General features: G+C 41.9%; 1 protein-coding gene and 1 pseudogene across 1 annotated transcript; one reads left to right on the top strand and one right to left on the bottom strand.

The window, feature by feature from the left end:
- Positions 1–1,444: 1,444 nt before the first annotated feature.
- Positions 1,445–3,773, bottom strand: LOC139563781 (leucine-rich repeat, immunoglobulin-like domain and transmembrane domain-containing protein 3; annotated as a pseudogene).
- A 2,133-nt stretch (positions 3,774–5,906) lies between these two features.
- fam241a (family with sequence similarity 241 member A) lies at positions 5,907–9,442 on the top strand. Its single transcript, XM_071382102.1, has 2 exons — positions 5,907–6,437; positions 8,870–9,442. Exons 1-2 carry the CDS (start codon positions 6,312–6,314, stop codon positions 9,299–9,301), a joined length of 558 nt encoding a protein of 185 aa, XP_071238203.1. The 5' UTR covers positions 5,907–6,311; the 3' UTR covers positions 9,302–9,442.
- The last annotated feature ends 8,041 nt before the right edge of the window (positions 9,443–17,483 follow it).

Genomic DNA, 17,483 nt, shown 5'->3' with positions numbered 1-17,483 from the left:
CAATTATTTCTCATGCCATGAGAGGTACCGGATCCAGCCAAATACATTTCGGAGAGGTCCCGGCTCAAATTGAGCACTGGTCAATACATGTTAGAGTCATCTTTGGCAGTGATACAAGCTGTGAGTCTTTCTGGGCAAGTCTCTAAGAGCTTTGCACACCTGGATTGTACAATCTTTGAACATTAATCTTTTAAATTCTTCAAGCTCTGACAAGTTGGTTGTTGATCATTGCTAGACAGACATTTTCAAGCTGATTTAAGTTTAAACTGTAACTCGGCCACTCAGGAACATTCAATATCGTCTTGGTAAGTGTCTGCTGGAAAGCAGACTGAACCCGATTGTGCTATAGGAGTTTGCCTGTGCTTAGCTCTATTCTGTTTCTTTTTATCCCCAAAAAACTCCCTAGTCCTTGCCGATGACAAGCATACCCATAACATGATGTAGCCACCACAATGCTTGAAAATATGAAGAGTGATCCACCCTAAGTTCTCCTATCACAGCCAATAAACTCTGTAACTGTTTGAAAGTCACCATTGGCCTCGTGGTGAATCCCTGAGCAGTTTCCATCCTCTCCGGCAACGAAGTTAGGAAGGACGCCTGTATATTTGTAGTTACTCTATTGATACACCATCCAAAGTATAATTAATAATGCTCAAAGGGATATTCAATGTCTGCTTTTTCTTTTTTTTACCCATCTACCAATAGGTGCCCTTTGCGAGGCATTGGAAAACCTCCCTGGTCTTTGTGGTTGAACCTGTGTTTGAAATTCACTACGCAACTGAAGGACCTTACAGATAACTGTATCTGTGGGGTACAGAGATGAGGTAGACAGTCAAAAGCATGTTAAACACTTTTGTGCTCAGAGTGAGTCCATGCAATTTATTATGCAACTGGTTTAGCACATTTTTACTCCTGACCTAATTTAGGCTTGCCATAACAAAGGGGTTGACTACTTATTGATTAAAGAGATTTCAGCTTTTCATTTTTAATTGATTTGTAAAAAATGTAAAAAAATAACATAAATCCACTTTGACATTGAGGTATTGTGTGTAGGTTGTGGGTGATACACATTCTCTTACCTTCGATCTCTCTAAAGAGGGTAAAAAAACAGATCTGAAAAAAAAAAAAAAGAGAAAACATGAAAGAATACATCACATTGTAATCATTGTCACTCAAAGAGCATTACAGTACCTTACACTACATGTCTCTGGGGCGCCTTCTGCTGGCCAATGATCCTCTTCTAAAGGGCCATGTATGGTCTCCTTCATATGTTGACCAATAGAATGGCAGAAAATAAGAAAGGTCATTATAGTAACAGATAATTTGGCCACTATACTTGGTCCTGGTTGATTGTTGGTGAAGACGATGGAGTGGTAGACTTTTCTGGCAAGGTGGGTATACTATTGACAGATATCGGAGGTTCTCTCTGACTTTGGGGCTGAGGTCTTTTTGCGTTTGGGTATGTACTTCTGTGGTGAGGAACAATTCCTTTTTTCCCCCCTTTTTTTTCAGGGGGGGGGCGGGGACCGAGGCAATTTTGACACGCTGGGTCATGTTTGTTGGAGTGAGGGCGGTGTAACATACTTGAGGTTCAGAAGAGTCATCTTTGGGGTGGAGATTGAAGTAATATTCTGTGGCCGTTTCCGCTTTTGTGGGAGAGGCTTTCTTTTGGATGAGGACCTAGAAATAGCTTTGCGGGTCTTGTTCTTTACGGAAGGGGGCACAGCCTTCACCCCACCACCCTAAGTCTAATGGGGACCTCTGCTATTCCCGCCATGTTCTGTGCCTGGCACCGATATTCTCCTGCATCCTTGTACGAAAGTCCATTTAGGCTGATGATGGACCATTGAATTCCAACACGTGGAGATTCCTGCATAATGGCTGGAACGGAATGGTATCAAACACATGGTTTTTATGTGTTTGATACCACTCCATTCAAGCCATTATGAGCTGTCCTCCCCTCATTTGCTCATCGGCTCCACATTGGCCCCAAGGCAGGTGTCCCCAAGGGCAGCCCTCATGTCGCCTAAATTAAGCCCACCCTTTTGGGGATCGGCAGCCTGCTACATTGTATCAGAACACCAAAGTTTTTACTATCAGTAGCTAGGTTTCCATCCAATAGGCGACAGATTTTCATGTGAATATTCTAAAATCCACAAAGAAAATTAGCATTTCTCCACCAGTGGTGTATTTCCACCAAACTGACTAGTTGTAGTTCAAATCAGTGTGTGATGTAGGGCACACAAAATGTAGTTTTTATATACCTAATAAAATTCTAAAGTTCAATGTGTTGCCAACACATTTTCAACTCTAACACTCTGACTCCAAGTTTACTTTGATTTGAGGGTTATATTAATATTTGCGCATAAAGGCATTTCCACTGCCAATTTATAAAATTGTACCGGCATTTCCTGTTTCCATCAGCCCAGTCATGACTTTTTTCATGAGTCAGGTTGAAATGGTTAGAAGGAAACCTGGTTATATACATATTATTATGTAACTTAAAAGTTGATCTTATGTCACACAAACTTATCTAATCTAAGTCATTTTACAGACTTCATCATTGGCAAGATTGATTTATGTTGATATCACACAACAGGACACTGGAATTACACTAACAATTGCACAAAAATAACTTCAACTTAAAACTAAGGTTCTATCTGAAAAAAGATGATTCCGAGATAACTGGCTTTAAAGTTCTGAACTCTCATTGTTTTGAATGGTGTCAGCAATTTTTTTTATCTTGCATTCTTTTTAGCTTAACAACATGGGGGCATTTGCAAACCACGCCTCCAAATATTCACATGAGCCACCGCCTTTACATTATAACGTAGCTGAGCTTGGTGTGGGCCGGCCCGTGTTGGGCTCGGTGTGGGCTGGCCCGTGTTGGGCTCGGTGTGGGCTTGTTGTAGGCTAGACTGTTTTGAGTGTGTTGTGGGCTAGCCCATGTCAGGCTGGTGTGGGCTTGCCCATGTCAGGCTAATACCCACATGGGGCCAGTAGTTTGCTGGGTATTTACCTGTGTTGTATATGGAGGTTCCAGCTGCTTTGGTCCAGGTGAGAAGCGGCATGGGGTAGCTTGTGACATCACAGCGGAGCATCACGTTGCTGCCCAGTGGGAGGTAACCGGGGTGGCTGAGGGCTGAACAGAGGGCCTCTGGCACTGCGACAGGCAGCCTCTATGAGGGAAGCCCCCAGCTGGGAGGCAGACCCTCCACTATGGCTACAGGTCAGGAGCTGGTCCATCAGAACCACAGGGATCCCCTGGGATTTGGAGTGGGCCAGCAGCATGGAGATCTGGAAGTCACACTGCCACACATTGTCATGGAGACACAGAGAAAAGCGAGGCCGTTTGGCCTAGTTTTGAAAAGAAGTGAAATGGGGAACATGTCCTATAAGACAAGCAAGTTTTACTTGAAAGTTTGATATCTGAGCATTTCTCCATTTCGGATGTACAGAACACTAACATTACTATTAGTGAACCATACCCAACACTTTTCTCTGAGTGTGGCCAACCAGCTTGCCATGGTGGAGGGAGCCAGAGGTCCAGCAGCTCTGAGGGCAGAGAGGTCAGTGGTTGCTGGACAGGTCCAGGTAGGTGGCATGGGAAGAAAGAGGGCAGTGTGGGCATGGAGGCTGACGAGACGGTTATTGTGCAGTCCCAGAGTGCGCAGATACGGCATGTCCCTATGCCCCTTCCAGGCGAGAAGGTTCCCATCCAATTGTAACTCACACAGCGCCATCAGGGAGAGGTGAGCGAAAGATAGTGTCAAATTTTGTTTTCATACAATACCAAGTTATTCTAGGGCTAGTGTTGCAGATAGGGCTGTTACGGTGACCATATTATTGCCACACCAGTGAGTCATGACGGCCGTCAAATTCCATGATGACCGTTTAGTCACGGTAATTAGGCTTCTCCAAGCTCTGATGCTGCTGATGGTCATTAGTAGTCTACCAAACTTGCTAACTGCCTGGTACTCGGCACTCTATTGTCCCTTTAATCACTCTGACATCATGGCAAAGCTAATCACACACTTCATGAGAGCCCATGAGCTTACGTTGCACAACATTTCTATAGGCTATACAATTGCGTGAGAAAACAGTGACGGCCTCTATTAAAAAGAGGATCCATCAGATTTCTATAGGCTAGGCCTACTATATTTATTTATCAACTTTCCTAATATTAAGCACATTGCTTATATTTACAACAGGAGTATAGCCTACTTGGCTCGCATGAAAATTAACCATGGGAAAAATCGTCCTCCATTCGCCACCACCTGCAGAACCACTCCTTTATTGGGGGTGTCTTGCTAATTGCCTATAATTTCCACCTGTTGTCTATTCCATTTGCACAACAGCATGTGAAATGTATTGTCAATCAGTGTTGCTTCCTAAGTGGACAGTTTGATTTCACAGAAGTGTGATTGACTTGGAGTTACATTGTGTTGTTTAAGTGTTCCCTTTATTTTTTTGAGCAGTGTATATTTGATACACAACTGTGTCATGTTTTTTTTCTGTCCTGCAAATGTGTGTTTATTTTCATAGTCCAGTATTTGTTTGGTTACTAACTTTCTTTCATTCAAGCGGCTTTATTCCCACACATTTAACACTTGATATGTGGACACCCCTTCAAATGAGTTGATTCAGCCATTTCAGCCACACCCATTGCTGACAGATGTATAAAATTGAGCACACTGTCATGCAATCTCCATAGACAAACATTGGCAGTAGAATGGCCCGTACTGAAAAGCTCAGTGACTTTCAACATGGCACAGTCATAGGATGCAACCTTTCCAAGTTCGTCTGCCCTGGTCAACTGCAAGTTCTGTTATTGTGAGGTGGAAACGGTCTAGGAGCAACAATGGCTCAGCCGCGAAGTGATAGGCCACACAAGATCACAGAACGGCTGCAACACTCACTACTGAGTCCCAAACTACCTCTAGAAGCAACGTCAGCACAATAACTATTCGTCAGGAGCTTCATGAAATGGGTTACCATGGTCGAGCAGCCTAAGATCACCATACGCAATGCCAAGCGTCGGCTGGAGTGGTGTAAAGCTCGCCACCATTGGACTCTGGAGCAGTGGAAACGCGTTCTCTGGAGTGAGGAATCACGCTTCACCATCTAGCAGTCCGATGGACAAATCTGGATTTGACGGATGCCAGGAGAACGCTACCTGCCCGAATGCATAGTGCCAACTGTAAAATTTGGAGGAAGAATAATGGTCTGGGGCTGTTTATCATGGTTCTGGCTAGGCCCCTCAGTTCCAGTGAAGGGAAATCTTAATGCTACAGCATACAATGACATTCCAGACGATTCTGTGCTTCCAACTTTGTGGCAAGAGTTTGGGGAATGCCCTTTCCGGTTACAGCATGACAATGCCCCAGTGCACAAAGCGAGGTCCATACAGAAATGGTTTGTCGAGATCGGTGTGGAAGAACTTGACTGGCCTGCACAGATCCCTGACCTCAACCCAATTGAACACCTTTGGGATGAATTGGAATGCCAACTGCGGGCCTAATCGCCCAACATCAGTGCCTAACCTCAAAAAAAAGTTCTACCACAGACCATGCTATTTTTTGCGATAACTATTTGATTCGGACATTAAATGTGTATGCAGCCTCAGCATGTGAAAACTATTTCTAAAACGCATACTTTCAGTTTTTCCGACCTCACTTCACTCGTGCAAAAGAGGGAGGCTTGCGTGTCATGGGTAGAAGGGATCCAGCTTTTGTCAAATTAACGTCAGAGTTGACTTTTCAAAGCAGGTTTGGAGAATTTACGCAGCAGGTTAGGATAATTAACGTAGCAGTTTAGGAAACTCAGGTTTAGGTTAGGAAAATAGTTAGGGTTAGCTAAAAATGCAAAAAATATATAAAAATCTACTAGCAATGACGCTACCGGTGCCAGCACATGCGCAGATCAAATACACCCCTGGAACGCATTAAACTGTTTAGCTTGCTAACGTTACATGTCCTAATAATTCGAAAGATATCTCAGAAAACCAGGTATTTTAATCGGCGTATGCTTACTTCGATTATGACCTTACGCCGATTAAGATAAAGAGTAATATGTTGACACTCGGCCTTCTGCCATAATCAGTTTAATATCGAATTATTGCATGTAAATGTTCCTTGATATGGACATTTCAGCTATTTCACACTGACAGCTGAAGTTGACACGCCCCTTACCGTGACGTTGATTCTCACACGTGACAACGGGGGGTGCGGTAGTGTCATTGACAGTCTTGATTGTTTTGTTCTCATTCCTAAACCTCATCGGATAAACATCATTATAACGGCGTGAATAACATGACCACCATACCACCATTTGTGAATGATCAGCCGGTACTGCATCGGCGGGAGTTTGAGGAGCTAGATAGTCGAAGAAGGTGTCAATCTCATCATCCACCCAACACACCAAGGCAAACATTCCAGGTAGCCAGCTAACGTCGTTAGATAACTGCACCTGCTGGATAGCATTGGCTAACTAGCTACTGTTGATAGCAGTGCAATATTTAATCAAGTGGATCTGTAACTAGTTATATATATTAAAAAAATAAACATCGAACTGGCACGAAGCGAATACATTTCAGGGTTAGCTAATTGGTGACTGACGATTCATATCATGCTTACTAAGTTGCTTGGATAATAAGCTAGCAAGCTAAATCCCTTGACGTCATACTGACATGTAGCTTTGGGACAACATCGGGAGTCTGTATAGTTGTGCATCGTGCTGGTGGGTGGCGACGGAAAATAACCCTACCACAATATATCCGGCTAAACCCCAACAATTGTTATTAGGATTGTTAGGATATGTATAATATAAGAACTCCACTTACCAGACGTAAAGTGCAATGTGTCCATCGCTATCAAATAAACTTCTGAATCCAACTTGTCACCATATTCCCTCCGAGTTAAACTGTGACTGCGATTAGACCACGCACTTCACGCGAAACTTCCTAACACGAAATCTACCACTGTTTACACAGCAGGAATATGGTGTGGTTCGGACAAAAGTTGGATTCAGAAGTTTATTTCCCGATGTATTCCAAAGCTAGATGACATAAGGCAGCTATTGCCGTTTCAAACCAACTGGGAACTCGGAAATCTCGGATTTCCGACTTCAGTGCATTCAAGACAGCTGGGAACTCGGGAAAAAATAAATTGCTCCAACTGGGAAAAATCGCTTTGAAAGGTCATCCAAATCGTAAAAATAGGACATCGTTTTAGCTGTTGAGCTCCTACTTTGACCTGAAAATCACTGACTCATGATTTGACTGTTTTTGGCACCTGTATTTGGGGAGTTTCTCCCAATGTCTCTGCAGATCTACTTAAGATCTGTCAGGTTGGTTTTCTGAGCAATTTTCATGTCTCTCCAGAGATGTTCGATTGGGTTCATGTCCGGGCTCTGGCTTGGCCACTTAAGGACATTCAGAGACTTGTCCCGAAGCCACTCCTGCGTTGTCTTGGCTGTGTACTTAGGGTTGTTGTCCTGTTGGAAGGTGAACCTTTGCCCCCGTCTAAGGTCCTGAACAGGTTTTCATCAAGGATCTCTCTGTACTTTGCTCCGTTCACCTTTTGCTCGATCCTGACTAGTCTCACAGTCCCTGCCGCTGAAAAACCTCCCCACAGCATGACGCTGCCACCACCACGCTTCACCGTAGGGAGGGTGCCAGGTTTCCTCCAGACGTGACGCTTGGCATTCAGGCCAAATAGTTTAATCTTGGTTTCATCCGACCAGAGAATCTTGTTTCTCATGGTGCGAGAGTCCATTAGATGCCTTTTGACAAACTTCAAGCAGGAAGTTATGTGCCTATTACTGAGGAGTGGCTTCCATCTGGCTACTTTACCATAAAGGCCTGATTGGTGGAGTGCAGCAGAGATGGTTGTCCTTCTGGAAGCTTCTCCCATCTCCATAGAGGAACTCTGGAGCTCTGTCAGAATGACCATCGGGTTCTTGGTCACCTCCCTGACCAAGGCCCTTCTCCCCCTATTGCTCAGTTTGGCCGGGTGGCCAGCTCTTGGAAGAGTCTTGAAGGTTCTAAACTTCTTCCATTTTAAGAATGATGGAGGCCACTATGTTCTTTGGGACCATCAATGTTGCAGCTATGTTTTGTTACCCTTACCCTCTACAGACAATTCCTTCAACCTCATGGCTTGGTTCTTGGTCATGCTCTGTCAACTGTGGGATGTTATATAGACAGGTGTGCCTTTCCAAATCATGTCCAATCAATTGAATTTACCACAGGTGGACTTCAATCAAGTTGTAGAAACATCTCACGGATGACCAATGGAAATAGGATGTACCAGAGCTCAATTTCGTGAATCATAGAAAAGGGTCTGAGTACTTATGTAAATAAGGTATTTCTATTTTTTATTTTGAATATATTTGCAAATATTTCTAAAAACCTGTGTGTAGATTGATGAGGATTGATTTAATTTAATACATTTTAGAATAAGTCTAACGTAACAATGTGGGAAAAGTCAAGGGGTCTGAATACTTTCTGAATGAACTGTAGCTAGCTACGTTTAGTGCATTTATTAAGCTTTGGCAAAGGTTTCTGTCACCTAGCTACTTGAACAACCAACAGTTACATTTCAAGGCTGGCGGGCAGTCTTATGACTCCAGCATGTATCAGTATAATGCTGATAAGAAGTTATGTGTTGTTGGAATGAGAGACCCATTCATACAGCCTAATGGCATGTCACACAGCCTTATGACACAACCACATGCCTATCCTAGGTATGGTACATTCCATGTAGTGTACCTCTTTTGACCAGATCCCTATGCAACACTGGATAATTGTAGTGCACCACACTGTATGGGGAATAGGGGTGTCATTTAAAAGCCATACTTGTCTTTTCAGGATGACCCTAGAGTCAGACCACCTGGAGCTAGATGGCAAGGCCCTCCCGGTGACCCTGGGACTTGGTGGTCACGCCCCTCTGGCGACCCTGGAACCAGGCCCCGCCACACCGCTTACCCCAGAGCCAGGTTACACCCCTCCGGTGACCCAAGGGCCAGACCACGCCCAGCCGGTGACCCCATGGCCAGGTGGCCCCTCATTGACGATCCCACGACAAGACCTCAGGTGGATGACTGCGAGCGGATGGGGACCCTTTTCGGGCAGCTAAACAAGTGCCTGCGCAGCGCGGGCTTCACACAGATGTACTTTGGGGAGAAGGTTGTGGATCCTGTGATCATCATCTTTTTCTGGGTCCTACTGTGGTTCCTGGGCATCCAAGCTCTTGGGCTGGTGGGGACTCTGTGCATTGTCATCATCTTCATCCAGAAGTAACTCGATCTCCAGCCTGTTTGATTGGCAGTTGGGAGCTCCGGTGTCTACAAATAAAAAGGACTTGAACTCCAAATGAAAGGACTTGAACTCCCCGCTGTCTGTTCTGTTTGCATTAAAAGGGCAATCAGCAGTTACTTCTTACTTTTTTGGACTTGTATATTAATGATATGTACCCATTGATTCTTGAAGAATATTATGCCTCATGAGTTTAGTTCAACTGTGGTACCCCATCAGAACCCAAAATATAAGCTTGTTTTACTCTGTTTGTAAACAAACACTGTATAGCATAGAAAAACCTGGTTAAAACTATCATTTGAATATCATGGATGGTCAGTCCTTGCATCCATAGCTCTGTCTTTGAATTTGAGAATGGTTAAATTTCTCCAGCCCCATCCCGCCACTTTATGCTGAAACAGTGGTGGGGGGCACACTTTATTGTTCAGCTGCTGATTGCCACTTTAAAGCTTCCTAGACTAAGTGAGCGTTTCTCAATACTCAGCTTCATAGTGGCCAACTACACTTTATCTGGAGGGAACATTTAGAGTGCTGGCATGTGAAATGGAGGCCTTGCTCCTAACTACAGGTCTCCTGGTTTCAAGCTTTTAAAACTTAAAATCAGACCACTTTGCTCACTAGCTGTGCCCCAATACTCAAAAGCAATGTCTCATTATCTCCTTACATGTGTGAGTATTGATTTGAAAGAACTGGATCAATGAAAGCAATATGTCTAATAGCTTAACTAGTTTTGTGTTGCATAGCTTAACTGGTAAATATCATTTAAGTGTTATGAAGTTTTTGATCATGAGGGAAAGCAATCAAGGAAAGGAAGTCTATCATAACTATTTGGATGCAGCCATTGCTTCAAGTATCCTGAGCAGTTAAATATGCAATCTGTAAGATGATCTCTATAGTGTTCATGGAATTATATTATGTGGGGGAAAAACAAATATTTCGTAACATCATTAGAACCTGTAGCCTAAATCAAGGAGTGGGCCCGTCATATTCCAAGGTGCATTCCATGAGATTTGCACATACAAGTAGCACTGTATTTCTATGATACAATTTGTAGTGGTCAAGGAATGACATTCCATGAGAGCAACATTACTTTGCTTCACATTTGACATTATACGCCATTTTGTTAAACAATAGAATGAAGTAAAATATCCTTCATTTTGGGGTTATCTAGAGGTCTGTTTCTGCTGCATTAGTTTTAATTACCAATGACCATCAGGCCATATGACAGATTGCTTTTTTAAGGCAAGTTGGGAGCAACATTCTAACACCTGCATGCCTACAAGGACCTGGAATGCATATCACTGACTGGTTTATTAGGTTCTATAGTAACGTGAGTTGTCCCCCTACTTTGAAAATGCATTCAAACATATACCTTTGATATGCATGTAACTTCAAAGTAATGTGTGGTTGCTGTGAAGGAGAAAAGTGTGCTCTTGACTAGCATGGATGTTTAACTTCTTGCACATTTGTAAATGGGAATGTTAGAGAGAGTTATATTATATCAAGCCTATCCTTTTGAATGAAAATGGTACATAAATTGTCAGGAATCCTACTATTTTTAAAGTTGCATGCAATATGTAACTTGAAAGCAAGTCTAAGAAGCGGTAGATCTGTTCTGTGCTCTATTTCTATGCTTCCTGTTAATTTAGGTTTTGTTCACCAGCTGAAAATACAATATTTTTTAGATGGACAAATGATTTTCTACACTATACATTGCTTGTTTTGTCACAAATTGAAATTGGGTGAACTATTAGAATTTTTGTAATCAGGAAATGGTGACGTGATTTATGCATATTGCAACTTCAGTGGAGGTGTCAAAATACCCATAAAACCTAGCGGTCAAACAGGGAAATGTTCCAATTGTGTTTCCTCCATTCATTTTTCCCTTTGTGGATTTTATGAAGCACTTAAAATAAGGGCTGTGTTTCGTGTAGGCGTACCATTTTGATAACCATGTAAATCTCTCTGGGACAAGGTGACTTTTATCAATATATATTCGTCTCTGTTTCCTCTAATTTTTTGAAAATGCTAATTAGCATCAAAGGAGACATCATGCAAAACTACAAATCCCTTCAAGCTCCTGAATGTCATCTCTAGCTGACAACTTTGCTAACAGGTATCGTGTCAATTTAAAACTTGCAGAAGACGGTTCAAAGAATTGTCCATTTAAAGAAATGTAGCCAATTTATTCATTACTACATTCAGCTAACATTAGATAGTTAATCCAGAGATTCTTACCTTTGTCTTGATTTGGAATTCTCGTCTAGATAATCATGGCATTTGAAGTTCTTTATGAAAGCCACATTAGCAGCTAATTAGCGTTTCATTTTGGGGGTGAATGCAGGCTAATAGATTGATAAAAGTCGCCTTGTCCTAGAGAGATTTACACAGTTATCAAAACGTCACACCATGGTAAGTCTACACAAAACATTATTTTAAGTGTTTAAAAAAAAAAAATGGTTGAAAAACAATTGAAACCATTTCCCTGTTTGACCACTAGGTTTTATGGGTATTATGACTCGTACTGTGGTACTCTATTGAGAGTGGTATGTCATTCTGAGAATTACTCCAAATGTAATCAGAAGGTAGTGCTCTAAGGCGAACAAGCACTTTTCCTTGTGGTTCTTTGTTGTCAATTAATGTAGGAAAGGCTATATCAAATTGCAATGTTGAGATTGACTAGGCCTAAATATATCACTGCTTTTTTGAGAGATACTGCTACTATCATACTGTTTGAAGATTATGATGATGATGACTTTCTGTCATGGGTGTCCAAATATTCAATATAACAGACATCAGAATGTATGATAGACCACCTACTTGTACTACTGTAAGCCAGAGGACTGCAAAGCATGCCCAGTGTTCACTGCATGAGAATAATTGTTTAACTTGTGGAGTACTACATACACATCACATACACTCCTAGGAAAATATTCAGCAGCACTATTGGTTGAGTGCAAGAGCCAGGGATGTAGCCTAGTCCACACTGATAAATTAACATTGTCCATAAGTGCTGATCTAAAGTAGTTTTTGCTACATAAGGTTTAAGGTTAGGATGGGGAAACCTGATCCTAGATCTGTACTTGGGGCCAATCTCTACCTGTCAAAGAGTGGCCATCGGCAGCACAAACATATCTCAGGTTTGGATTAATCGACTTCAGAATAAAACTGTCATTTTATAAGCTTGTGTGGCCAACTAAAATACCCGTAGTCTTTGTGGAATGCTTTTTGATGTTTGGCATGTTCCATGTTGATATGCAAGGTTTTTAAAAAGTGGAATGTCTATTAATATCTACAAAGTAGGCTTTTAAGAGTGATCGAGCACAAAGCAAAACAGATGTGGATCTGCAGAGTGAATTGATTGAATTGACATATCATATTCACTATAGGTATGTCTGTGATCAGTTTGGTAAACATAGATCCCGCATTCCTTTAACAATGAGAATATACAGTAATTTGTGTGTTATAAGAATGTTGAAATTTGGGTAAATTACTTGATGATTTAAAAGCTGGACGATGTGTGAGAAATTTGTAACACATGTTAATATGGTTTTCTCATTCTTTTTGGCATTAATTGTACACTAATTGAGTGTAAATGCTTTGCTACTGTAAGAGTATAAGATGTTGTATGTCAAGTTAAGATTCAAGCCAAGCCTAGCCTAGTGGTTAAGAACATTGGACCAGTAACCGAAAGATTGCTGGTTCAAATCCCTGAGCCGACTAGGTGGAAAATCTGTCTGTGCCCTTGTGCAAGGCACTTAACCCTAATTGTTCCTGTAAGTTGCTCTGGATAAGAGTGTCTACTAAATCAGGGGTACTTTTTCACTCAGGCCCCCCTTCCAGCATTGGCAAAAAACTTGGCAAAATAATGTTAGCTGACATGGGTCAGTTGATCTGACAAGTTGTAAATAGCTCTCTAAAGTATGTAATGACTGACATGACAAGAGGAAAACTGATGATGCACTACCCAATTTCGATTTTGCACCTTGTGGATTCTACTATTACACTTTTCAAGAGTAAATTGAAAGCCAGACTGAGTTCCACCTGCCGACCCCTCGCCCCACAGTTTGGGACCCACTGTGCTACATGACTAAGAATGTAAAATGTAAGTCTTCCACAGAGGAATCTTTCAGGGCAGAAAAGGATGGCATAGCATGGATCACTGATTGTGCCGTACTCATACCAATGAATTAATATAATCGTGCTTCATTTTTATTATTGATTTTTAGTTATATTGATTGATTTTTAGATTAAGATTTCTGAGTGATATTCAGATCTTACAATGTTATGCATACTTGCAAAATGAATGACCTTGAATTTAAAAAATGTAGATAAAAGTTATGTTTTTTTAAAGTATTCCTTTGTGTTATTTTCTCAACACATGAACATGTGGTTCTGAGAAATACAAACCGCACGGCAAGCGATACCGATGCACCAAGTCTGGACAGCTTATACCCCCAAACCATAAGACTGCTAATGTAAGGACTGACGCTGGAGTAGAGAAGCCGGTACGGGGAGTAGAACATTTAATGGGAACAGATATGAAACAGGACAGGAACAGCGTCAGAACCGGGTAATACACAGACGTAAGACAATTAATGCAGAAGCGGGGAACGGCTCTGGGAAACAGACAGATATAGGGGAGGAAATAAAACAGGTGATTGAGTCCAGGTGAGTCCAATGAATTGCTGACGCGCGTGACGAGGGGAGGCAGGTGTGCTTACGCTTCGAACACACCGGCTGCGTCATTGCATCACTGCTGCATAACATTTTGCGCAGCTAGGCAACTATACTGATGCAGGTACCTTTTGCAAATGGTCGCATGCGGTTGGACACATGGAAGAGAGAATAATTTTCGCAGTATCCTCAAAACCGTGTCTTTTTGACACAACTGCTGACAGCTACAGGGACATAAACACAAAAAAAATGCTGCTTGGAGACAAGTGTCCACGATAGTAGGATTGCCAGGTCAGTTTAGTAGTGAGCTTGTGCTAGATGTGGCTAGTTAGCGTTAGCTAGCTAGCTAACCTAGCTTGCTAACCTAGCCAATGAAGTGGTCGTTGGTCTCATTGTTGAAAGAGCCTACTCTGCCTATCTTTACTATTTATTATTGCATTTCGCTCCAAAACTGCATTTTGGAGGGAAATTATATTATAGGCTCTCACAATTAATTTGAGGATGTCATCGAATAAATAATATACTTGGCAAATAAATTTATAAAAAATGTAAAGAAATTATGCAATCAAACTGTTTTTATGTAATCACACATTTTTACTGAATGTGTGTGCAAAAAAAAATCTACATTCATATTTTGCTACTTTCTGTCAAGTCCACTCATACAATTTGATGCATACGTTCGATAAATCACACAGAACGCTGTGAATGTACTTCTGGTGTATCGAAACGCAATGACGCAGTCGGTGTGTTCGAAGCGTTACGCAGAAGTACATTCATTTCCAATGGAACGCTGCATTTGCCTTGCAGCATTGCGTTGCAGAGGCAGTTGCAGTGCGTTCTGTGTGGTGCATACGTTCGATAAATCGAACGTATGCATCAAATTGTATGAGTGGACTTGACAGAAAGTAGCAAAATATGAATGTAGATTTTTTTTTGCACACACATTCAGTAAAAATGTGTGATTACATAAAAACAGTTTGATTGCATAATTTCTTTACATTTTTTATCAATTTATTTGCCAAGTATATTATTTATTCGATGACATCCTCAAATTAATTGTGAGAGCCTATAATATAATTTCCCTCCAATGCAGTTTTGGAGCGAAATGCAATAATAAATAGTAAAGATAGGCAGAGTAGGCTCTTTCAACAATGAGACCAACGACCACCTCATTGGCTAGGTTAGCAAGCTAGGTTAGCTAGCTAGCTAACGCTAACTAGCCACATCTAGCACAAGCTCACTACTAAACTGACCTGGCAATCCTACTATCGTGGACACTTGTCTCCAAGCAGCATTTTTTTTGTGTTTGTCCCTGTAGCTGTCAGCAGTTGTGTCAAAAAGACACGGTTTTGAGGATACTGCGAAAATTATTCTCTCTTCCATGTGTCCAACCGCATGCGACCATTTGCAAAAGGTACCTGCATCAGTATAGTTGCCTAGCTGCGCAAAATGTTATGCAGCAGTGATGCAATGACGCAGCCGGTGTGTTCGAAGCGTTAATGATGGTGGCAGGAGTGCATAATGCAGGGCAGCCTGGCGCCTTTGAGTGCCAGGAACGGAGAGCGGGAGCAGGCGTGACGGCTAAATAGTTAACCAAATACTGTACAGCAGCTACCTCGACTATCTGCATTGACCCTTTTCTGCACTAACTTCTTTGACTCATCACATACGCTGCTGCTACTGTTTATTATCTGTCACTTTATTGCTAGTTACTGTATATGTACATATCTACCTCAATTACCTCATACCCCTGCACATTAACTTAATTAGCCAAGTTATTGTTACTCATTGTGTATTTATTATTACTTTTATTATTGCGTGTTTTACTTTTCTATTATTTATCTATTTTCTTTCTCTCTGCATTGTTGGGAAGGGCCTGTAAGTAAGAATTACACTGTTTGTCTTTACCTGTTGTTTACGAAGCATGTGACAAAGAAACATTTCATTTTGATTTGACCAAACTATACTAAACAAAAATATTAACACAGAATGCAACAATTTCAAAGATTTTACTGAGTTACAGTTCATATACGGAAATCACTCAATTGAAATAAATTCATTAGGGCCTAACCTATGGATTTTGCATGACTGGGAATATAGATATACATCTGTTCATCACAAATGCCTTAAAGAAGGTAGGGGCGTGGATCAGAAACCAGTCAGTTTCTGGTGTGATTACCATTTGCCTCATGCAGCGGAACACATCTTCGCATAGAGATGATCAGGCTGTTAATTGTGGACTGTGGAATGTTGTCTCACTCCTTTTCAAGTGCAAAGTTGCTGGATACTGACGGGAACTGGAACACGCTGTCGTACACATTGATCTAAAGCATCCCAAACTTGCTCAATGGGTGACATGTCTGGTGAGTATGGAAGAACAGGGATATTTTCAGCTTTCAGGAATTGTGTATAGATCCTTGTGACATGCTGAAACATGAGGTGATAGTGGTGGATGAATGGCACGACAATGAGCCTCATGACCTCGTCACGGTATCTCTGTGCATTAAAATTTCCATAGATAAAATGCAATTGTTTTTGTTGTCTATAGCTTATGCCTGCCCATGCCATAACCCCACCACCACCATAGGGCACTCTGTTCACAACATTGACATCAACCGCTTGCCTACACGATGCCATACACGCTGTCTGCCATCTGCCCGATACAGTTGAGACCAGGATTCATCCGTGAAGAGCACGGTTCTCCAGCGTGCCAGTAGCCATCAAAGGTGAGCATTTGCCCACTGAAGTTGGTTATGAAGCCGAACTGCAGTCAGGTCAAGACCCTGGTGAGGACAACGAGCACACAGATGAGCTTCCCTGAGACGGTTCTGACAATTTGTGCAGACATTTTTCAGGTGTGCAAACCCACAGTTTCATCAGCTGTCCTGGTGACTGGTCTCAGACGATCCAGCAGGGGAAGTAGCCGGATTTGGAGGTCCTGGGCTAGCATGGTTACACGAGGTCTGCGGTTGTGAGGCCAGTTGGACGTACTGCCAAATTCTCTAAAACGATGTTGGAGGCGGCTTATGGTAAAGAAATTAATATTCAATTATCTGACAAGAGCTCTGGTGAACATTCCTGCAGTCAACATGCCAATTGCACACTCCTTCAAAACTTGAGACATCTGTGGCATTGTGTTGTGTGACAAATCTGCACATTTTAGAGTGGCCTTTTATTGTCCCCAGCACAAGGTGCACCTGTGTAATGATCATGCTGTTTAATCAGCTTCTTGATATGCCACACCTGTCAAGTGTGTGGATTCTCTTGGCAAAGGGGAAATGCTCACTAACAGGGATGTAAACACATTTTTGCACAACATTTGAGAGAATTAAGTTTTCTGTGCGTATGGAACATTTTGCAGATCTTTTATTTCAGCTCATGAAACTTGGGACCAATACTTTATGTTGCGTTTATATTTTTTTCAGTGTAAAACATTGTCTAATTCTTCTCTATAGGAAGTGATTGATTTCAATACTAATTTCCACTGTCT

This window comes from Salvelinus alpinus, chromosome 34 (genome assembly GCF_045679555.1).
Source record: "Salvelinus alpinus chromosome 34, SLU_Salpinus.1, whole genome shotgun sequence".
In the NCBI taxonomy this organism is placed as follows: Eukaryota; Metazoa; Chordata; class Actinopteri; order Salmoniformes; family Salmonidae; genus Salvelinus; species Salvelinus alpinus.
The sequence above is the reverse complement of the archived record's forward strand: the minus strand, read 5'-3'. Positions and strand labels throughout refer to the sequence as shown.